The sequence below is a fragment of the Equus asinus genome, chromosome 3 (assembly GCF_041296235.1).
Source record: "Equus asinus isolate D_3611 breed Donkey chromosome 3, EquAss-T2T_v2, whole genome shotgun sequence".
In the NCBI taxonomy this organism is placed as follows: domain Eukaryota; kingdom Metazoa; phylum Chordata; class Mammalia; order Perissodactyla; family Equidae; genus Equus; species Equus asinus.
In genome coordinates this window covers 69,003,513-69,025,724 of record NC_091792.1, presented here as the reverse complement: position 1 = coordinate 69,025,724, position 22,212 = coordinate 69,003,513, and the positions used below count along the sequence as shown (strand labels likewise).

Sequence of the window (22,212 nt, the reverse complement as noted above, 5' to 3'; positions counted from 1 at the left end):
AGTGGGCTCTGGACAACAGTGACCAGTGTCCTCGTGGGCAAATGCGGGTGCCGTCTGTGGATCAGGGTTTGAGGGCAGGTGAGAGTGTCTGTGTGCAGGACCACTGGCTAGGGACCAGGCAGTTTTTGTCTTCACCTGTGCCTTTACTTCAGGACCCTCCTGGCCAGGGGGCTGTCAGGCTCCCTCCTCAAGCCCCTTCCCCACCTTAGGCTGCTCCATCCCCTCTGGGCTTGAAGGCCATGCCTTCCTTCTCCTCAGCCTGTCTCCTCGTGCTTTCTCTGGTGCTGAACTCCCATAGGTTCCTCATAGTCTTTGTGTCCATCTCTATTCTCTCCCCCACCCAGGAAGAGCTTCAGGAGGGCAGTGACCTTCTGGGTTTCTTTTGTAGTCCCTCGATTCTTTGTACACCGCCAAGCCTCCAACGATGCTGGAGAATGGCTGACTATGCTGGCTTCACAGCCTCAGCACAAGTGTAAAGGATCCGTGCCTTATGTGGTTGAATGTGCATGGCCAGCTGTTTCTCTGTGAGTGTGTGAATGAGTGTGCAAGTATGTGAGTCTGAGTGTGTGCATGAGGATGTGTGCGTGAGTGCGTGTGCGTGCCTAAGTATGTGGGTGTGTGAGCGTGTGGGGGTGGTGTGGGGGTGGAGGGTGCTGGCCAGGCCCTAGAGGAAGCACACTCAGCCCGCTGTCCACTTTCCTCACAAAAGTGGAAAGGACAGTTGGAGCTCAGGGTCCTGCTGTGCCTGCTTTTCTGACAGGCTTGTGCCGGTGGGCGGGGTGGGGGGGTGGGTTGGGGACAGACTCTAGCACAGGAGGATGAAGGCGGTGCTGCTGTGTCCTGCCCTCATTCAGAGCACGTCGGAGGATCCTGGGGCACATTTCTACCCTCTGAGTGCAATCACAGGGCCCATGTGCTCCTCCATCCTTCCTCCACCAGGGTCCCTGAGAGAGTGTCCTCCAGCCTGGAGCTGGGGAGGATGAGCTCTGTCGCTGGCTGTTGCTTCTGGGAATGGATTTTCCTGGAATCCCAGGGTCTTTACCTCCCGACCTCCGCCAACTGCGCTCTAATCTGGGCCTCCTGTAGGGTTTTCTGGCTGCTGCAGCTAAAGGCACTTGGATCTTTTTCATTCTTGATCCCAAGAACGCTCATTCTACCCTGTTCTAGTGGCTTCCACTCACCCCCCTCAGCCAAAGGGACTGTGATATTGGTTTTGTCTACCATCCCGCAAATAACCACAGAGCTTTGCACAGCATTCAGCTAGAGGGGACCTCAGAGAACGTCCATCCCAAACTATTTTATACATGAGGAAACTGAGGCCCAGAAAGGGCAGCTGACTTGCCCAGGCTCACACAGCAGTGAATGGTAGCACTGGGACTCAAGTTAGGTCTTGAGGCCCGGTTAGTGGTTCTTTCAGCTTCATCAGACCAGACAACCATGGCCATGTCTTTCTTTTCTATTTCCTTCTCTTTCTGACTCTTATTCTTCCTTTCTTTTTCTATTGAAATATTTCCTTTCTTCCCTTTGCAATGTCCTCTGTGTGTTAAACAAGACAGCTTTCATTTGGCGGCACCAAGACCCTTGTCCTGGCACAGTTGTCTTCAGTCCTTTCGAAAGGCTTTTCTCCTTCCTGGTCCCTCATCGCCCAGGATACTCAGGGACCCTGCTCCCTCTGAACCAGCCTTTTCAGCTCCTGTTTCTCCTTCCAAGTACTGAGGAGGCAGATGGAAACCCTCAAGGAATTGACTCCTCTCTCTAACCTTAGTTTCCTGGTATCTAAAATGGAGTGAGGGTCTCTGAAGGGGAAACATGGGCATTTTGTGTGTGTTGTGCGTGTGGGCGTGTGTGTGCCTGTGTTTGTGTACACGCACCTCACGTGTCTCCCAGCAGCTCCTGGGGGTGAGTGGGAAAGTTAACTAGCACTAGGATGAAGGGTGCTATAGGGTAATTACAGGTAGTATCAGGACAACTGGGGATGGGGCAAGAGGCCCCTAGAGCTCCTGGGGGTTGGGCAACCCCTTGTCCTACTCCTGCAAAATGGATTAGACACCTGGAGGGGGAGGGAGGGAGCGTTCTGAGTGAAGGGTCTTTGTCTTTACAAGGAAATGCTTGTTAGTTGCTAAGGAACTGGGTTGTCTTTCCTGATCCGAGCCTCCCAGTGTTTTGCTGAGCTTGGGAGGGGATGCTGGGCTGGGGCTTGAGGATCCTTTGGCAGTCTGCCCTTTCCCTGGGGCTGCCGAGACTCTGCTGGGCCTCTTGGGAAGGACTCTCATCTGGGGAGGGTGGCTCTTTCCATTACCCTAAGCTTTACTGCTCGCTCCAGCTGAGCTGGGGAGCAGAGCAGGTGAGGTGGAGGCAGAGAAGGAGAGGAAAACTCACATTTACTGAACAGCCTGTATGCCAGGAATTGTGCCTGGGTGCCTTCCGTGCTATCTCATTTAACCACTGCAACAGATCTTTAAGGAAGGCACTATTTCCATTTTTTTCATTATACTTTTTTTTTGAGGAAGATTAGCCGTGAGCTAACATCTGCTGCCAATCTGCCTCTTTTTTTTTTTTTTTTTTTGCTGAGGAAGACTGGCCCTGAGCTAACATCCATGCCCATCTTCCTCTATTTTGTATGTGGGACTCCTGCCACAGCATGGCTTGACAAGCAATGTGTAGGTCCACACCAGGGATCCGAATGGGCAAACCCTGGGCCACCAAAGTGGAACGTGCAAACTTCACCGCTGCACCACCGGGCCGGCCCCTCAGTGTACTGTTTTTTGCAGTTGAAACATAGATCCAGAACAGTTGAGTAAGTTGCCTGAGGTCACAGGGCTATCAAGTGGTAGAGATTCTACATGAATTTAGGTCTCCTAAGTTAGAAAAGTCGTGCTTTTTAAATTACACCACCTGAAGCATCTGCCAGGCTTTCTTTCCGTCCTATGGCTGCTCAGCCCTAACACCTGGACCCGTGACCACCAGTATCAGCAGCAGCAGCAGCAGCAGCAGGTCTTCCTATGTGGCTATCCCTCCTTTTGCACCTCTCTTCCTTCCCTAGGACGAGTTATCACTCAGGCGAGGTTCCAGGACAGAGAGGGGTGAGTCCATGGATCGAGGGTGGTAAACCGTTGGGGCAGTTGCCTTGGGAAAGTGGGGTTTGGGAGATGGTACAGGAGCTGGGCCAGGCCACTGCTGTGAGTGTCCAGGAGCTAGCCATCCCCACAGATCACACTTGGTCTAGAAAAGCGGCAGCTGAGGGGCGGGAAGACGGTCGGGGGAAACTCCCCTTAACTTCTCAGGAACTTCAGCCTTCCCTCTCAGCCCACCTGGCTTCTGAATAAATACTGGAAGGTCTGGCCTTTATTTTATGTAGCCTAGAGAGTAAAATTAGAGTACTGTTTACCTCTGAGTCCTAGGAGTGAGAAGGCTGGAGTTAACCCCAGATTCCATCATTACTAGTTATGAAACAGGGAGTGGGTTCCTTCACTTATCAGAATGTCAGTTTCCTCACCTATAAAATGAGAATGACAACTCCTACATTATTAGGTTGTTGTGACCATGAGTGAGAGACTCTGTATGAGGTCCCTGCAGGCGGGGAGGCAGTGCAGGAACGTGTTAGACGAGACACCACATGTGGGGCATTCAGCACGGTGCCTGGTATGCAGAAAGCGCTCAACAAAAGGTGTCATGATGATGATGATGATGATGATGATGATATCAGTTCTCCTTATCTCTGGAGAGGGGGTCACTAATGATCCCTTACATTTGTCTTAGCTGCTTCATTAGAGATCTTGAATCGATCCACAAGCCCATCTGGTTTCTCCCTGGAGGAGGCCATGAGAAGAAAAGGGGCAAGAGGCCCACAGTCTTCTGCAGGCAGCTAGCTGAGCCCCGGTGGGTTTCCCCAGGGTCTCGCCAGCCTCCAGGGCTCCCCTCCCTGCCGCTGGGGCCTCCCCTCCTGTGGCTCCCAGGGGCCATCTGGCAGGGCTGGCCTCAGCCTGCAGCCTGGGCCAGCTGGGTTCTTTTTTCACATTTTGGGGCCAGGAGGGCGGGGGTCTCTCCTGCGGCTGAACTAAAAGTCCAAAACACCAGGGGAAAAGAAGGGAGGGGGACACAAGGAAGGAAAGCAAGCCGATAATTTCCTCGAAGGATAAACATCCGATTTTTTTCCTCACCCAAAATAAACATGCTAGCCACAAGGAATTAAAAGCAGAAGAGGGGAGGATGTGTCTCAATTTGGGGCTGCTCTAGGAAGCTGACCTGCTATTTATCCTGCTGCCAATTACACTCTGGGCCTGGTGGGGTGGGGGCTGCGGGCAGCATGAAGCTCACCGCCCCCCAGAACGTCTCTTGTCTCTTCCAGAGGCTGCCTTCCACGACACTGCAAATGGACACTTCCTTTTAGCTGCTTCTTTTAGCTCTGCTGACAAGCTTGCCTGGTTGGGTAGAAGGAAGTGGGGAGTTCCTACTGCCTGGGCTAGTGTCAAAGGCCCTTCGAGAGAACAAGAATTTGGTGTCTCTCACCTGGGCAGGGAGTTGAATCAATCACTGGGGCGGGGAAAGCATCGTCCCATTCCCTCCCCACTCACAAACTCAGTCTCCCGCCTCATTTTGTTCTTCAGATCCCTGCCATTAAAATCTTCCCACTAGTTAAGAATCTGCTCAGCCGGGCTGAGGGGTTGGCCAGGCCCCCTGCCTTCCAGTGAATACGGGGCATGGCTCTCAGAAGGTACTAACCCCATGCTCAGGGGCAGCCTGCCTGTTCCCTCTGGGGATCTCAAGGCACTTTGCACACATGAGTCACCACAACTGCTGTATTCTAGCCAAAGAGAGAGGGGTTATTACCTCTTGGAGGGAAACTGAGTGGAGGGGCATGTTGCAGGGGGTGGAGGGCTGTGAGGACCGGTGTTGGGGGTGGAGTCATTGAGGAGCCATGGTTTAGCCAGTCAATGAGACTAGGAGCAAGAAAAGTGAATGAGCAAGGAGGTGCCTCCAAGGGGTCCTTGGGTGGGAGACCCAGGAGACCTCCAGGGAGGTCCAGGGGAGTCAGATGTGGAAAAGCCTTTCATTGCAGCCAGCAAGGAGTTTCATCATAGCTTTCTAAAAGCAAAATCAGATTCTGTCCCTTCTCCCCCTCCGATCTACTTATCATTCCCACTGCCTTAGGGTACGACCCAAGACTTTAACACAGCTGCAAGGCCTGGCATGTTCTGATCTTTGCCCGTCTGTCCAGGAGGCCATGCTATTGGCTTTTCATTTCCTGGAAGACGTCACCCATGCCCCTGCCAGCCACGGGCGTGCGCAGGTGTTGTTGTCCCTCTTTGGCATGCTGTCCACCCCTGTCCCCGCACACAGTTAACCCTACCCAACTTTTCAGCCCTGGAGTTAAGCATCTCTTCCTCCGAGAGGCCTTGCCCAGGCCTTCACCACCCCTCCTCCATCACAAATCAGGTCCCGTCTACACCCTCAGCACCTGTCATGTGTGTTGTAATTTGCTTGTGGTCACCTGATGAATGTCTCCCTCTCCTGCTGCCTGTAAGCTCTGTGAAGCAAGCCTCATTTTTTTTTTTTTTAAAGATTGGCACCTGAGCTAACAACTGTTGCCAATCTTTTTATTTTTTTCTGCTTTTTCTCCTCAAACACCCCCATACATAGTTGTGTATCTTAGTTGCAGGTCCTTCTAGTTGTGGGATGTGGGACGCCACCTCAACGTGGCCTGACGAGCGGTGCCATGTCCGCGCCCAGGATCCGAACCCTGGGCCGCCGCAGCTGAGCGTGCGAACTTAACCACGCGGCCATGGAGCCGGCCCCAAGCCTCAGGTTTTGTCTGCCCTGTTCACGTATGTCTCCCCAGCACCAAGCAGAAAGGCAGGCACATGCCAGGTGCTGACAATGTTTGCTGGACGAATGGTGTTGGATGTCAGGGCTGGAAAGGTCCAGGGTGATAACCCAGCTGCCCCACGTCTTCTTCCTACCTCAATTTCACCACCGAGGAAGCAGAACTGTAGAGGGGATAAGTGCTTTGCTCAAGGTCACACAGTGCCTCAGTGATAGTTCAGGGCTGGGGGTCCCCACCCCTGCCTGTCTGTCTCTCCTGCCCCACCCTTCACCACCGGCATTTACAGGAAATCCCAGCCCAGGGCTGGACATCGATTGATTCCCTCTTCTTGGTTTTTGAAGGAGGAGAGGTTAGGAAACAAAACATCCCACTAGTAAGCGCTGGATGATCTTTTTTTAAAATTTTGATGAGAAGGGGTTCCACACCAGACCATTGGTGGTGGCAATGGGGACACACACCTGCCGGTGAAGCCCAAGGTCTGGCAGGCAGTTATCTCGGCTTGGTTTTGTTCTTGGGCTCACTGCTTCCTTGATCAGGAGCCTGGAGAATTGGCGAGTCCTGGTAATTTTGGGTCATGAACTGGGTGCTTGCTTCAGGTTCGTTCAGGTGGAAGCGGTTCAGAAATCTGTCCATTTTCCAAGAGCCTGGAAGGACAAACAGACCACAGAGAGGCAGTGAGAGAGAACCATGGACTTGAGAGCAGGCGGGGGTGGGAGGGAGGCCAGCTCTGGGCGAGTGGAGAGAGCAGGTGATGACCTTGGCCATTGGGCTGAGGGGGCCAAGTGCCTGGGGTGCCTTCTGGCTCCTGTCTGGAGGGGCAGCCCCTGGATGTTAGCACAGCGTCTGGGAAGGGCCTGCTCCTCAGGGGACAATGGCAACTAAGAGTCTGGACTGAGTCAGGGACTGCCTTCCGTCTCCTTCCCCAGTACCCTTTACTTAGCGTAACTCTGCCTTCTCATTCACACGCAGAGGGGAGGAAATGCACCGTCAGGTGGGCTGCCCACTTCCTCCACACAACCCTCTTTTCCTGCAGGCTCTCCTGACCCCATGACTGAGACCTTATGCTTCTTTTCTTCACACCTGGTCACCCCAGCTGCTGGGGCGGAGATTGGCAGAAGGGTCTGTGTTTTTATTTAATCTCCTCCCCAGGACTCCGACCATCTCCTCAGAAAACCGTGCAACGGAGTTCCTTCCCCGGCTGTGGCAGAGGTTGAGGGGCGCAGCATATGGCAAGGGCCACTTCTCCCTGCCCCTGAGCCCCTGGTTCCTGGAAGGGAATGGAGTGTGGGTGAGATGTCCCCAGGCTGGGGCCCGGAGAAGCCCAGTCAGCACCCAGGTCAGAGGGCGCCCTCCTCAAGGGGAGGAAACAGAGAGGCAGGGGAGGAGGCGCATCTTCTGGGGCGAGTGTAGACAGGCCTAGTAGCAGGCATGGAGGGCACAGCCCCGGGCACTGGGTAGAGGCTGAGGGAAGTGGTCAGAGGCATATTCCCACGCTCTTGTTTCCCAAACCCTGGGCCTCAGGCACCCTTGACAGATGGTTGCCAGATAAAATACAGGACGCCCAGTTCAATTTGAATTTCAGACAATAGTTTATTAGTGTAACTATGTCCCACATATTGCATGGAGCATACTTATACATCTGAAATTCAAATTTAATTGGGCATCCTGTATTTTTTTTTTCTTGTTTTGCTAAATCTAGCCACCTTCCCTGGGTGGACGGAGTGCTCGGGGAAGACCTTGCCCAGAGCAGAGCTGGGCAGTGGCTGAAATGCTCTGGATTGATGGAGAACAGTAATTGCTGATGCACAGAGGGGACAGGGCGAGAGCTGGCAGCCTAGAAGTCCTCTCAGAGCTGCCCATCTACCGGACTGTGGTCCTGTCTGTACCCACCACCCTTTTTAACAATGAAGAAAGCAAATCCATTAAAGTGGTCTTACTCTATCATCCCTTTCCCCAGGGGCTGTTTGCATTTCAAAGATGGTCTCAAGGAGAGGACAATTTTTAATCTAAAGAAGCAAAACAATAATAATCATAATGCAAATAATAATAGCAATAACACAGCTATACAGTGCTTCCCGTGTGCCAGCACGGTTCTAGGAACTCCACATGCTCCTTAATCCTCACAGGGGGACCGCACACACAGGCCAGCTGGTGGGGGCACATGACCAGGCTCTGTCTGGTGAGGGAGCTTCTTAGGGGCTGGAAGGGAGGAACGGGCCTCTGCAGGGTCCCTCAAAGCCCATGCGGCTCGAGTGACCACATGTTCAGACCGTAACTGCCAGGGTGAGGGATGGAAAATGGGGCTTCCAGGAGTTCTCCTCGGGGAGAGGCTGCCGGGCACGGAGAGAGCCTTTCCTGTCCGATAGGTTGCTGCTGGGCTGAGAGGTGTGGGAGTGACTCCTGGGGGTCTTCCACCAGCGGAGGAGGGAGGGGGTGCAGTGCCTGGCCATGGCCTTTGTACCCAGGAGCCTGGCTGGCTAGAAAAGAATTGTGGTCTCATGACCCTGGAAGTGTGTGGATGTGTGTATGCTTGCATGTATGCACGCACACGTGTACGCGTGTGCACTCCAGGGCAAGGGCTCATGTGTGAACTGGTGTGTGGCAGGCACAGGGACGAGGGGGCCTTCCCCACTGAGTAGGGCAGGAAGGAACTCCGGTCGCAAGGAAGGAATTGAAACTCATCACGAGATCAGGGCAAGCTGGCGGAAAGAAATCCCCCGCGCCCTGCGGGAGACCTTGCTCCCCTCTTGCAGCAGTTTGCCCTCCCCTAGCTCAGAAGATGTCTGCCACTTGAGCCTGGAGTGCCCCAGGGACCTTGCAGCTCCTTCCCGGTCCCATTTCCGACAACCCTCTGGTTCTTGGGCCTCTTGGGCAGCTCCTCAAACCGGCCTGTGTCCCTCTGGAGAGTGGGCACAATGCCGCCGGCTGCTAGGCTCCTCCCCTGGCTTGGCCGGGACTCCTTACACCCCCGTTTCCTGCCACAGAGGGCGAGAGGAACTGACCCTGTGCAAGTTCTAGAAGGAAGAGGGGTGAGTCAGGCCCTCAGGGGTGTGTGGGGAGAGATGGAGAGCAGGGAGGCTGTGGCTTCCGTGGTCACTGCGTGGAGGAAAGCCCCATCCTGTATGGCACTGCTTGGTCCCCTGATCTGCAGGGAGGCACTGCCATGCAGGAAGAGGGCGGTGCTGCTGTCTGTGCTGGGGCCCCTCCCCTTGTACCCTGGGCTCTTCCTGGGAAGAGGGCAGGGGCAGCCAGTGTACTTCAGAGGCCCCTGTGGCAGGAGGCCTCTGGCTGGAGGGAGAAAAGAGGCGGGTGTCTGACACCTGTCTCCTGAGCCACCCAGTGGTTGGAACATAGAGGCCAGGTCTCCTCAGGGTGGGGCTGCTGTGTATGACGTACAGGTGGGTCCCTGCACAACCCTAGGGGGCAATGCTCCCGACCTGCAAAACCATGCTCAGCACCCCTGCCTAGACGCTGTTCTCTCCCTTCCTGGGCGGTGCTGATAGGGAGATGTTAGCAGTGGGAGATGGTAGGTGTGAGAGATGTTCCAGATGTGGGCCAGGGAGAGAGGTTACCTCATCTAAAGCTGCCGGGGGTTTCTGAGCCACTACTGTGTGCCTGATCTGACACTTGGTGGGAGAACGACCCCTGTCTTCAACAACAGGAAGAGAGGTCCCAGCTTTCCGACTCCTCCTCTGAGTTTGAGTTCCAGGGACTGCAATGGCTGGAATGTTTGGGAACAGCCCCAGGGCAGGTCTTGACAGTCACTCTCTCTACTGCAAGCTTCCTAGATTTGTGGGCTGGCTTACCAGTGTTTGCGAGTGGTTCATCACTTGGGATGGACAGCCCCGTTGGCCCTGGTAGGGTTAAACAGGCACCCAGGAGCCTGAGAAAGTGGCGCTACCCTAGTGCTCCCCTGCTGGTGGGACTCAGGAGAACGAGACAGACAAGGCCTCTGCCAGGATGTGGAGGCTCGCAGCTGAGGGCACTCGCAGACCTTGGGTCCAGGGTCCCCCAACACTGACAGCCGCCTCCTGGGGTCTGCTAGGCATGGTGGGGAGTGGCTTCATCTAGATGAGTTTGTAATAAAGACAGTTAACACTGGACTAATAAGAAGCTGGCCTTTGCAGCACACTCTGCAGCCCCCAGAGGACGAGGCCCCGTTCTCTCCAGCAGGCCCGCTCTTAAGACTTCCCAAAAGTGCAGGACAGTGCTCCTCGCATGTCCTTGCTCTGGCCAACGGACATTTCCTACATGACTTGTCATTTGGTCCTCAGTGGGCCCTCAAGTGTTTCCCTCTCAGCCTGGGAAGTGGGGGTTGGAAGCCCACACGGGGATGGAGGCCCCCGTCCAGGTGGGCTGGAGAACAGAGGGCAGGGCTCTGAGCCTTGGGGCAGCCTGCCCTGAGCTGCCTTGTGAGCCCCTGCTGGGCCCCGGGGTGCCTGTCCCCCAGGTGGGTGAACTGCGTCTCACCAAGGCAGCCACCCTCTCCTCTGGCCTTCCCCTAACCTCCCCCTAGGAAGGGACACCACTGCTTCTTGTCAGGAGACAGTGGCCCTGAAGAAAAAACAAAAGTTGAACGCCAGCTTAATAACCGCCCCACTGCGCGTGGGGCTCCGGTCTGTAATTTGTCTGGCTCTTCGCGGGGCTGGTACAGTAATAGAAGCGCTGATGCCTCTCTGCTGAGATTAATGATGTCCTGGCGGTGGTAGGCGGGAGGTCTGAGCCTTTTATTTTTTGTGCCATTAAATGACATCCAGAGACTTCCACTCAGGAGCTGAAAAGCCCTCGTTCCATCACATCCAATTACTCCTGGAGAATATCTGCTGAGTGGCTGCTCCTGCTGGCTTGAGGGGCTTGTGGCACAGGGGACCACTTTGACTTTGGCGAGGTCAGGAGAGCAGGGGAGCCAGGGGGAGCTCCCGAGGAGGGAAGGGGGAGGAGAACCCAGGAGAACTGGAGAGTGGAAGTGCAATTCCTCATTATCCAGCAGGTGCATCTCCCAGGCCTCCTCCCTCTGTCCTGTGGCTGGAGGTGGGAGTAGGGAGGGGAGACTTGAAGCTGTCCATTTAAGCTCCCAGTTATCAATTCCAGTGTTTGGTGATGGAGACAGCTGGCTGGACACCAAAAGTGTGAAATTTGAGCATTATCTGCAGTTTCCCGAGGATCTACTCAATATTACTTTGGGTGGTTGATGTTGGCTTGACTGCGGCATGCTTCATGAAGACGGTGGCCTGGGGTCTGTGGAGATTGCAAGGAGTTCCTAGCCAGGGTGCCTGTCTGAGAGTTGCCCAAGATGGCCCCATCTGGGCCGCTGCCAGGCCCCCAGTCCTACCCGCTCTGCCAGGTGGGTGGGGCCCTTTGGAGGCAGAAAAGGGCTGCCTGACACAAGCCCACACAGTGACTCAGGGGCTGGGCCCGGGGGGTTCTGGGGCCTGGCCAGGTGAACCACCATGGGAGGTCATGGGGAGGGTGGGGGTAGGGGCTGTTTTGCAGCAGGCTGTGTGTGTGTGTCTGTCTGTGTGTGTGTTTGGGGCTGGTCTACAGGCAGGGCCCCTGCCCTCCACCTTTGCCTGCATTGTGCTTTCCCCTCTGTCACCAGGGCTGCTGGATTTCCTCCCAGCCTCAGCCTCACCACATCAATGCCTCCTACTGTTGACGCTGCTTGGAGCTCTGCTGCCTTCATGCCCCTGGCCTGTGCTTTCCAAAATTTCCCCACAATGCCCCTTGTCTCATTCACCCACGGTGCCCCGAAGGCCTTTAGATGCTACAAACAAGACTCAAATCCCACTGTGTAGCAAGTCTTTGCCTGTCCCTCCTCTCTGACCCCTGTGGGTGGGTGGCTCAGCCAGGAGCTGCTGAATTCAGGTGCCTGTGGTTCTAGGGAGTAGGTTATGGCTGCCTGGTCCAGAACCCAAGGATCCCACCCCATTTTGCAAGAAGCAGTGAGGCGGCGAGCTGAGCCTGGTGTGGCCCGTTAGCTCCCCTTACTCTGCGGCACCATCCTGGGCTCTCAGCCTGGGAGAGGTTTCTGGAGCAAGCTTGCCACATCATCCCGTGGGGCAGAGAGGGGATTTCCCCAAATGTCAGGCCAGGAGGCCAGCTCGTGACATCTCTGGGCCAGGTGGCTGAGGTGTAGCATGGTGTAGACCATAGAATCCAGGGAGCTTTAGTCTCCTCACAAGGCTCAGCCAAGCTTTCTCCAGGGAAGGGGGTGGGGGTGCGTTGCCTTGGGTGGCGGCTGCTGCTGGCCAAGGATGCCCAGGGCAGCAGGAGGGACTTGCTTCCTCTCTGTCTCCACACCGGGGCCCAGAAGCCTGGTGGTCTGGGTGGGGGTTAGTGATACATGCAAAGAGCCTTGCCCCAGAAGCCAGAAGAAAGTTAATTTGCTGTTAACTGCCGACACCTGAGCAACCAAGCCACTCACTGTTCCAGGCTTCAGTTTCTTCATTGGCCTAGGGGGAGCAATGGCTGCCATCTTGCCCACCCCACACGGTCAGGCCACTGGGCCAGCGGGAGGCTAGGAGGGGCAGGGCAGGCTGGTGGATTGGCTGGGTGTATAAGTGGCATTTAAGAGGTATAAGTGGCCCTGCCTGCCCACCAGTGGGACAGAGAGTATGTGGATGCCAAAATTGTCATTTGTGGGCATGGTACTCACAGACATGGCTGCCATTTCAGGTGTTAAAGGAAGTTGACGATGAGGTGTGTTTGTGAATGTGGGGCTGTGAGAATGTGCAGATCCGTGTATGTGTATGCGTGTGTGTGAATGGCATGTGAATGTGGATATGTGGGTGTGTCCCACACACAGACACACACAGTGGTTGGAAGTCTACAGTTAGATGAGCACAGGGACAGGTGGGAAAAAGGAAACGCAGGACAGAGGCGAGCTCTTCCCTCCAGGAGGTTATAGTCTCACGGTAGAAGTAGGGCCCATGCTAGTGAAAAGTGACCAATAAAAAAGAGATAAAAGCCGGTGACTAAGGAAGCACAACAGAGTGTGATGTGAGAGTGTGAAGAGAGAGACACAAGCAGTAGAGGCAGGGCGGGTGGCCTGGGAGAAGACAGCCTTGTGGCATGATTTTGAAAAGCATCATGGAGGCAGTAAGCAGGGCTGGCACCCTGAAGGCAGGCCTAGCGCTCCAGGGATGGGGAAGGGGGAAACAGTGTGCCCAGATTGGCAGGCAGAGGCAAACCAGCTGTTGGGTGAGAGTGGTGGGCAGGTTGATCTGAATTAAAAAGCAGGAGTTGGTGGGCATTCTGGCAGCCGGTGGTACAGAAGGGTGTGCCGTGTGAGGCGTGAATGAACACTGCATGTGTGGGACCTCTTCAGACGTGTCCCCCTCAATGCATTAACTTGGCTCCTCTAGAATGTAGAAGTCTAGATGCCACATCCAAGGCTGCTGTGAGGAAGAGGCGTAGAGAGTTTGGATGTCAAGATCTTCCATTGGCCAACACCAAGTATGTTGTCCTGGGGTCACAGAACAAAGAGGAACCCTGGAGAGGGTGTCAGCCCCTGGCTCTGAGCAAATCCCCGCTCCCCCCAACTGTCATACAAGCTCAACTAGAATAATCTCATGCTCACTTCTCGTCCTGACCCTGTCATTTGCACCTAAGTCCCAGGGAGAGAAGCGACCCCAAAAGACTAGGTCAAGTTAACTGTCCTGTTTGGATGCCCCTCTACCTGGTTCCTGCATACTGACCTTTCCCCTTCAGTCTCTGGTAGCTGCTCCTCCCTGTTCATCCAAGGGACAAAAGTGGCTGGCTACACCACATACTCCAGGACTCTGCCCTCCTTCCACAATATCTTCCCATGGAAAGAAAAGTGGACCAAAGTAAACCCAGGGCCTGTGTTCACAGGCAAGGCTCCATGCCCTGGCCTTCTGAGGGCTGGCTCCACCCGGGGCTCCATGAGGCTCCCAAGCACTGTGCAGTTGCTTCAGAGAGCGCTGGGCCTTTGGAATTCCGACGCTGTGCAAGGGCCGCTTCTGCTTTTGCAGTCGCCCCTGGGTTCACCCACGCCACACACTTCCTTGCCTCTGGTGGCCTCCTGTCCTCTTGCTCTGGCCAGTTCTGCCCACCACTTCAGCTTAGTCATCTCTAAAGAGTGGCTTTTGTGCGTTACTTCTCCCGTGGCACTATCTAACGGCTCTCCGTGGTACCCACTAAAGTCACACCCCTGCCGGACCTTCCGGAACCTCCTCAACCTTCCTCTTTCCTCCCTCTTCAGCCTCACTGCCCCCTCACAAGGGGTGCTCCTTCTCACTATTTTTAAATCTTTGCATCTGTGTTTTCCCCACCCCAGAGCTCCCTCTCCTTTACTCCGGGATTCAAACCTCCTCCTTCTCCAGGGCCCAGCCCATGCCCCACCTCCTTCACGTAGCCTCAAGGCTGGGTAGATTTGTAGATGGTCCAGCTCCAACCCCTCATTTTCTACACGAAGAAACTGAGGCTCAGAGAGGTTAGTTGACTTGCCCAAAAGTCAAATCACTGGCTAGAGACAGCATATCCAGATTTCCTCACCCTGTGGTAAAATACTTTGCACACTTCCTGGCTGAAGAGGGTGTGTTGTCCTGGAGGGAAGGGGATCCAAAGAAGGGACGAGACTCTCCCTAAGTCCGCATGATCTCCAGTTGTCGTTATGGCCAGAAATATGCAATTAAGAGCTTAATCATAAGCTGCTCTGCATTGTTGTTTAAGTGTTTCCAAAGTAGTGTGTAAGCCCCTTGAGGGCAGGGAACATTCCCTGGGCCATGGATCAGGGCCTCTCCAAAGCCCCTAGCGCAGAGCCAGGCATGGGGAAGGCGTCACATGGTGGGACCGGCACCCTGGCCAGAGCTTTCTTCTGCGCAGATCATTTTCCCAGCCCCATTTCTGGAGGCAAACAGAACAGCATGGAAGCCAAAGGGACTCTGCCTGGATGCAAGTCCAGCCCCTACGTGTTCCCGTCGATGAAGGTGAGTGGTGGGGAGGTGCACAACACACTGTGACCTGGGCAAAGATCCAACAGGACTAATAATGGGTTTTGGGCCTGATAGGGTTCCGGCTTCCTTGCCTGCTGCCAATATCACAGGAAGGACACACAGGCCACCGTGTTTTCTGGAGGACGAGTTGGGATCACGCCTCAGGGCCCCAACCGTGGCAGGGGTGGGAAATGTCTTTGGGCACACATCTCCCTTCCCCCCTTGCCCCTTTCACTGCTCCTCCTGGTGTCACCTAATGCTCTCTCCTTCCCCCTCCATCCCGCCCTCAGAAAGCACTTGATCCTGTGGGAGCCTCCTTCAAGGGACTGTCTGAGCATTATCCCACCCAGGGCACGGGCATTGTGACCTGACGTCTGAGGTGGGACTTGGAAGCACTGTCTTACTTTATGAGACTCCACGTGCGGGGAATGTGGGAGGCCGAGGTGCTATTTCCCAGCCCCGAGAAATGGCAGTGCCTGGACTGGTGGAAGGGGCTGCGTGATGTCTTAGGTGAGACAGGGACCGAAGGAACTGGAGAAATTGATCTTGGCCTGGGCAAGATATATTTTTCTTTTCCTTCTCTCTTTGTATCCAGACTTCAAAGTGTGTCTTTGGCAAAGCTGTTTAAACAGATTTACGGATTGGCAAGGTGCTGAGGGCATCTGGGGAGGGTTCACCAGTGGAAAGGTTGCACCAACTCCACTTCCAGGGTGGCCCAGAGCCTTCTGTGATTGGTGGCCCCTGCTCAGCCCATCTGAGAGGCTCTATCACTCAACTGGTTTCTTTCTGGGCTCCATGCTCCTCTCCTCTGGGGCCTCGGGCAGCAGGCTTTTAACAATACCTTCGCTGGCTTCCCAGTGGGTGGAGGTTGATCAGGGCCACTGGGTGAGAGGAAATGGTTGATGACACTCACCCACCCACTCACCCTCCAGCCAGCCTGGGGAATGTGCTCTTTGTACTCTCCAGTTGGCATTTGTGTGTTCCATAGTACCTTCCCTTCCCTAAAATGGGGCAGGTGATAGAGGGCACAGGGATTACTTAATTTCCCATTTTCCTGAAGAGAAATCTAAGAGAGAGAGAGCTCAGAGAGAGGCGTGGTTCACACAGTGTCAGGTGAGTCACCTATGGTATTGCAGTGGCCAGGTGTCCACGGCTCTTCCCACTCCCCATCTCTGATGGAAGGAGGACTGAGGCCAAGCAGGCTGGGTTAACCATTAGGAAGCCATGGGGAGTGGGTCCTCCCCAGAGTGCCAGGAGGGCTCCTCAGAGAAGCTAGTGGAGGGGGCATGGCTGGGGAAGTCTTTGCCCCACCACTGAGATGGCACTGGGCAGACAGCAATTAACGACCAATGAAGACAGACCGGCAGGGTGGCATTCCAGGGCCCTCTTGCCCAGATCAGACTCAATTACAGGGTACAATTACCTGCAGAAGTGCTGTAGGGTAGCTGTCTGCACATGCCATTCAAAGCAGCTGGGGGAGATGCTTCCCTCTCTGGCTCCAGTTACTCCCTTTGGGACCCAACCCCCTGCCAACTAAAGCCACCATCTTGGTCCATGGGATTTACTTCTTGGGGGAGACTACATCTGATGCCAGCATCTCCTTTAGGACACTCATTCCAGTTTACTCCAAAGAAACACCACCCTTTGACCCCAGCCTCCAAGACTTATGGGTAGGGGTCAAGGTCCCGACTTCCCCATTAATGCAGGAGCATCCGTTTCCACCCCAGAAATCACTCTGGGGGAAGGATGGGAAGGCCTTACCTCGAGTTTTGTTTTCTTTGGGAAGGAGAGAGATGGTCTTTTCTTCCTGAAGATAGATGAAGAACTGGTAGCGATGGAAGCCACTTTGTGCTGGTGGGGAGGGAGGCTGATAGGCTATGGGTAGAAAAAGGAGAGAGGTGGGCTCTACGTTCCATAGTCCCCGGGAGCTCCCGGCTGCTCTGGGCAGGAGGAAAAGAGAATCATTTGTGCCTTTTGTGGTCCCAGCTGGGAGCTCACCCATTGCAAACCCTTAGGATTGATCTTTGGCAGGATCTCATCTTCAGTAGCTTCATTTAAGAAGCACATTACTTTGGGTGGTAGAGGGAGGAGGAGGTGCGGTGTGGTTGAAGGTCTCGGGTGCTGGCGGGTCTCCCGGCCTTTCTGTGCCAGTGGGGATTGGTGTTGCCCTCTTTTTGCTTTAGTCTATCCTCATGGATTTCCTGCCTCAAGAGAAACTCATCTTCCTCTGTGAGTATGTTTGGCAGCAGATTTTTATTTACTTTTTCAGCATTTCCTTATGAACTCAATCCCCAAAGAAGCCAATTTCTTGGCTGGATCTGGAGGATCTGGAAGTGGTTATGGGGGTGGGTGGGACTCGGTTCAAAGGTTTGATCATGGAAGCTGTAGGATCTGGGCGCTCGGGGCGCCGGGAGCCCACTCAGCCTCTTCCGGAGGAGAAGGCCCACCTCCCTCCCTTTCACTCTTGGTGCAGCAGACAGATCTTTTCTGGGGGAAACGTGGGGTGAGGACCTCTCTCATCCTTCTCCCGAGTCTATGCAGGGCCCTGGGGCTTTGTGGGTTGGACTGGGCCCTTCCAGCTGGGCCTCCTTCCAAGAGTGTTATACCTCTTCCCCCTTCCCTTTGCTCTCTTCATGTCCCTTTCCAAGGAGCCAAGAATCTTCTGGGGGTGGGTGGGGACAGGGTGTTTGCAGTGAGGATGCTGGTGGGAGGGAGTATTGGTCCTTTATGGCCATCTCCCTCTTCTGATCATTAGACGAGAGCCACTTGCTATGTGGAGCCGTTGGAAATGTTCCTCATGGTGTACTTCCAGCCACTGGGGCCTCCAGTGCACCCACAGCCAGGGGAATTCCTGACTATTCATCTCTCCTTGAGTTTGTGGATTGCAGATCAGATGTGTGTGTGTGTACGTGTGCACACTCAGAGAACAGTGCAGAGTGTGCCAGGAGACGTGTGAATTTATATGACCTGGGGTCTACACTGGGGCAGGTGTAGGCGTTGGAAGAGCCAGTGTGCACGTGCGCTGAGGCTGTTTTGGAGGGTCTTTGTTGGTGTGTGTGTAAATGCAGGCAAGTCAGTGTTTTTTCACAAAGTGTTTTGCCAATGCCGAGAAAGACTTTCGAGCATAGGTGGGTTCCAGAGCATCTCTTCATGCCCTGTGTATGGAGGGCAAGTGTGGCTGGGCCAGTTTTCGGCAAGGCTCGTGGGTGATGTGTTGTCAGGTGCACTTGAGGGTGGGCATATTCCATGCTGCCAAAGACTGGTGGCCGTGATTCTGTGTGGACAAGGCTGAATTTGGGACTCACTCATTCTGTGCCACTGGGAACTTAACCTCAGTGGGGAATGGAGACTGAATCCCTTTCACTAGGACACTTTCCTGAAGAGTCCTCCCTCCAAGAGTAGAGACGAGAGGCATGAGGAGGCAGGGAAGGGGTGCACACATGTCGAGCCACTTCTCAGGGCCAGGCCTGACTGAGTGCTTCCCCTTGTGACATCTCCTTAATCCTTACAAGACTTGAGGAAGGTGGGTGTTGTTGCCATTTCATGTATGAGGAAGCTGAGCATCTGAGAGGCTGAGTCAGGCCCACAGTAAGTGGTGGAGCTGGGATTTGAATCCAGGCCTATCTGGTGCCTGAGCCTGCGTTGCTTCATGAAACCGCGAGGCCTAGTTGGTCTTTTTGCTCAGCCCTGTGCCAGAGGCCAGCTCCCCACCTGACCATTCCCTTCATGTTGCGTGGAGGGCGTGTTCTTGCAGCTGGGATCTGAGAGGAAGAGGCTGAGGGGAGCTGGTGGTGAGGGTGGGGGTGGGAAGAGGAGGGTATCAGAGAAAAGGGAGCTCTATGCAGCCACATGCACCCACATTGTGGGACTGGGGACAGGGGAACGGAGAGAGGAAGGCAGAGGGAAGGAAGTGACCCCCTCGCCCCCCAATCCCTGCCGGGAAAATGGTTCCGTCAGATCCATGCATTTTAATGCTGGTTCCATCCCTTACTCGTTGTGTGACATGGGGCAGGTGGGGCTGTGCCTCAGTTTCATGCTCTTTATTTATTTATTTAAAAGACTTTATTTTTCATTTTTTTCTCCCAAAGCCCCCCGGATACATAGTTGTATATTTTAGTTGTGGGTCCTTCTAGCTGTGGCATGTGGGACACCACCTCAGCATGGCTTGATGAGTGATGCCATGTTCGCGTCCAGGATTCGAGTCAGCGAAACCCTGGCCCGCCGAAGCAGAGCGTGCGAACTTAACCACTCTGCCACAGGGCCGGCCCCAGTTTCATGCTCTTTAAAGTGGAGGTATCAATGGCAGCAACTTGAAAGGCAGTTGTGAAGATTCAATCAGAGTGTGCAAGTAAACGCTTGGATCAGTGCTTTGCACACTGTGAAGGAAGCATCCACATCAAGTTGTGTTGTTATGGTTCTTGGAATCATCGTCCTTGCCCTGGCTGGGGGAGGGGCTTACTCACCCGTTAGCTCCTGGCCTTGAATCTTCCCTTTCTTTAGGTCAATGCCCTGAAATAAGAGACAGGCATGGGTGTGGTTTACTCCTGAGGCAGCAGAGGCCACACCGTCACACTTCAGTCTGAGTGGGTTCTGCTGAGTTCTTTCTCTCTTTGAGGGAGAAGAATGGAAGAGGAGGAAGATGTATGGGAGATGTTGCCAGAACAGGCTGTGCCTCAGGGGATCCCGGGAGAGAGGACAGACACAGACATTGCTGAGGGTGGCCTGGTGCTGAGGGATGGAGCCCCTGACCTCTGGAGAGGGAGGGGACGCTTCCCAATGGGCTGCCCCACTCTCACCATCCACACCCCCGACTGGGCACAGGACACAACTCAGCCTGCGGGGTCTGGTCAGACATAAGGCGGGGGCTAACAATCCTCAGAAGCTTGCTAAGCCAGCCCATCCTCTCAGGCTTTCTTTGAGGCCTTCCGAATATTAGCCAATGGCTATCCGAGCAACCAGAAGGGCAAGGAAGGGCAGGAGGAGGCTGGAAGGCCTGATTCTGAGGCAGCTTGTCCCCTAGCCTTGATCGGACTCAGCACACAACAAGCAGCAGTCTTTGGCCACTGGGACAGCCTCGGTTTCCCTCCTCCTCTTCCTTTCCCCTCCCTTTCCCCCTCTGCTCAGTGTCTGTGGGATAATGAGGCGATCCTGGGGGTGGGTGCTAATTATTGTTTGTGCAGGATGGGGAGATGCTCAGATGAAAGGGACTGGAGCCGGGCCCCTGGGTCGGTGCCACAGCTCGGGGCCCCGGGCCATGCCAGGGAGCCCTGCGGCCCCTAGGTGTGGGGTTTTATAGCCTTAATGATGGTGATTAGCGTGGCTCTTCACGGATTATGCCAACACCTAACTGTGCCCGGGCTGCCTCTCCACCAAGCCCTTCCTAGTTCAGTCCTTGTGTGTCCCCCCAGAGGAGCTCAGGGTGGCGGTGGGCAGAGGGGCGAGATCGTGGGGAGGGTGGGGGCATTGTGGGGAGCACGAGATTTCATCTCAGTTCTCTGTGGAGAATCTCAGGGTTAGCTGCGTGACCAACCCTAGTGTGGTTTACTTTTTATAAGACGAAAGCCCCACCCCCATTCCAGAAGCGCCCCGGATCTCCCCTTTAGGCTGCAGCTTGCCCACCGACTGTTCTCACTGTGGGCCTCCTTTGCCAGAACGTCCCTCTCCTGCAGGTCCCGTCCCTGTCGTCCAGGTTACCTTTGGTTGGGAGAGGGGGCGGGAAGCAGCAGAGGGATGGACCCCTCCACCTTGAGACCCCTTCCTGCTCTGTTTTCCTCACCCCTCACAGGTGAGGTCTCTGTCTTTTGACATCTTTCCACCCTCCCTCACCCCGTTCCTATCTGCTGAGGAGCATCCAGGCAGCCCTCAAGTTCAATCCCTGAGACAAGCAGAGCTTACCACGGCTCCTCCTTGCCTCTCTCAGCACAGTCTTCCCCCCACCCCCGACCCCACTAGTGTCAGGCCTCGCCTATCCAGGGCTGGCAGGAAGCCCAGGTGTGGCCAGGGGCTGAGATGCTTGGGTGCCAGGATAGGGGAACGGGGACGGGGAGCAGAGGTCCCTCCCCTTGAAGCCCGTCTCTCCCAGGAGAGAAGATGAGAGCCTGAGGCCTAGTGGCCACTCTCCCAAAATAGCTCGCTGGCCACCCTAGCAGGAACGAGAGATTAGGGGCTGAGCCCAGGGAAGCCCAGCCCAGCCCAGCCCAGCCCAGCCTGCTCTGTGCGCGCCCAGCCTCCCCCTCATTCCTTCCAAGTCAGCCCAGCCAGTGGTTTGTTTAAACAAAACAATAGCAACCTAAGTTGGCTGTTTCTTTTCAATTCCCCACAGGTTCGGGTCCCACCCAGAGTGATAAACAGGCAGGGAAGTGGGGGGCGGGGGGGGGGGTGCGGGCGGGGGGTGGGGGGTGCGGGCTGGGGCCCGTAAGGTCAGGGAGTTTGTGCAGAGCGCTGTGGAAAGTCTGATCTGTAGCTGTGATCAGGGCGGGAAGGCCCTCCTTCCCCTCCCTTTCACACTGGGGAGTCTCTTCTCATCAACTGGGGCCAGCTTGGCAAAGACATAGCAAACTCTTGGAGTCACTGAATAAAGCCAGCGGCCCTTCCTGCCTCCTTCCTGGCCACTGCCCCTGAGCTCAGCTGAGGCAGCTGGGGGCAGGGGGTGTGAGTGAGCAGGGGCACTGATGGCCTTCAGAGTCTTTAAGGTCTCTCTGGAGCTTGTCATATGGACAGGCGCTGGTCCTTGCTGGAAGGAAGAGCAGGGAAGGAAGGCTCTGAGGAAGCACCAGGTGGCAGCGGGGCCCCGGGCCCCGCAGAGGGTGTGATCAGCGTGGCTGGTACTCATTTGCATTGGGCTGAGGATTGGCTGAGCTCCCTTTGGCCGTCACCTTGGGGGCCTAAACTTCCTACCATAGAATCAACACCTGGGAGAGGCCTTAGGAAACCAAATTCAAAGGGTGAGAAAGTTGAGGCCCCGAAGAGGTCAAACTACTAGCTCAGAGCCACCCGAGCAGTGAGTGGGAGAATCCAGAATGTTGCAGGAGGAAGGGGCCTTTACCCTTGGACTCCTGAGGCCTGCTAGCTCCAGGTCTCTGCCTCTGACTGCGGCTCTCCTGGGCTTTTCCCATGATGTCATGACAACCCATCACTCTTCCAGGAGGCATGGAAAGCCATTATTAAAGTACACAGATATTACCTGGAGGGCTGGGGCTGTGGTGGAAATGGTTACCCACCCCTCCCCATCACCCCCATATGAAAACGTGGGCTCGCCTGACGCGTCTCCATGGATCGGACTATCACATTTACCCTGAGGTCACCTTAGAAAGCTGGAAATCTCTGGGGATGGATGAGATCTGGGGATGCTTCCAGAGGGTAGATGGGGAAATGTACTGTTCTGGGCACTTCCCAGGGAGACTGGGCTGAGGCAAGTGCCCTCAGCGTGAG

General features: G+C 55.1%; 1 protein-coding gene and 1 long non-coding RNA gene across 2 annotated transcripts in view; one reads left to right on the top strand and one right to left on the bottom strand.

The window, feature by feature from the left end:
• Positions 1-6,094: 6,094 nt before the first annotated feature.
• Positions 6,095-22,212, bottom strand: part of PEBP4 (phosphatidylethanolamine binding protein 4) — a 185,135-nt gene continuing 169,017 nt past the window's right edge. Inside the window, 4 exon segments of the mRNA XM_070505202.1 lie at positions 6,095-6,334; positions 6,337-6,468; positions 16,543-16,656; positions 19,245-19,290. Coding sequence (XP_070361303.1) covers positions 6,195-6,334; positions 6,337-6,468; positions 16,543-16,656; positions 19,245-19,290 — 432 coding nt within the window. The 3' untranslated portion in view covers positions 6,095-6,194.
• Positions 8,718-22,212, top strand: part of LOC106847703 (uncharacterized) — a 72,186-nt gene continuing 58,691 nt past the window's right edge. Inside the window, exons 1-3 of the long non-coding RNA XR_011502051.1 lie at positions 8,718-8,853; positions 13,189-13,279; positions 14,672-14,775. This is a non-coding gene — a long non-coding RNA (uncharacterized lncRNA). The remainder of the gene's footprint in view (positions 8,854-13,188; positions 13,280-14,671; positions 14,776-22,212) is intronic.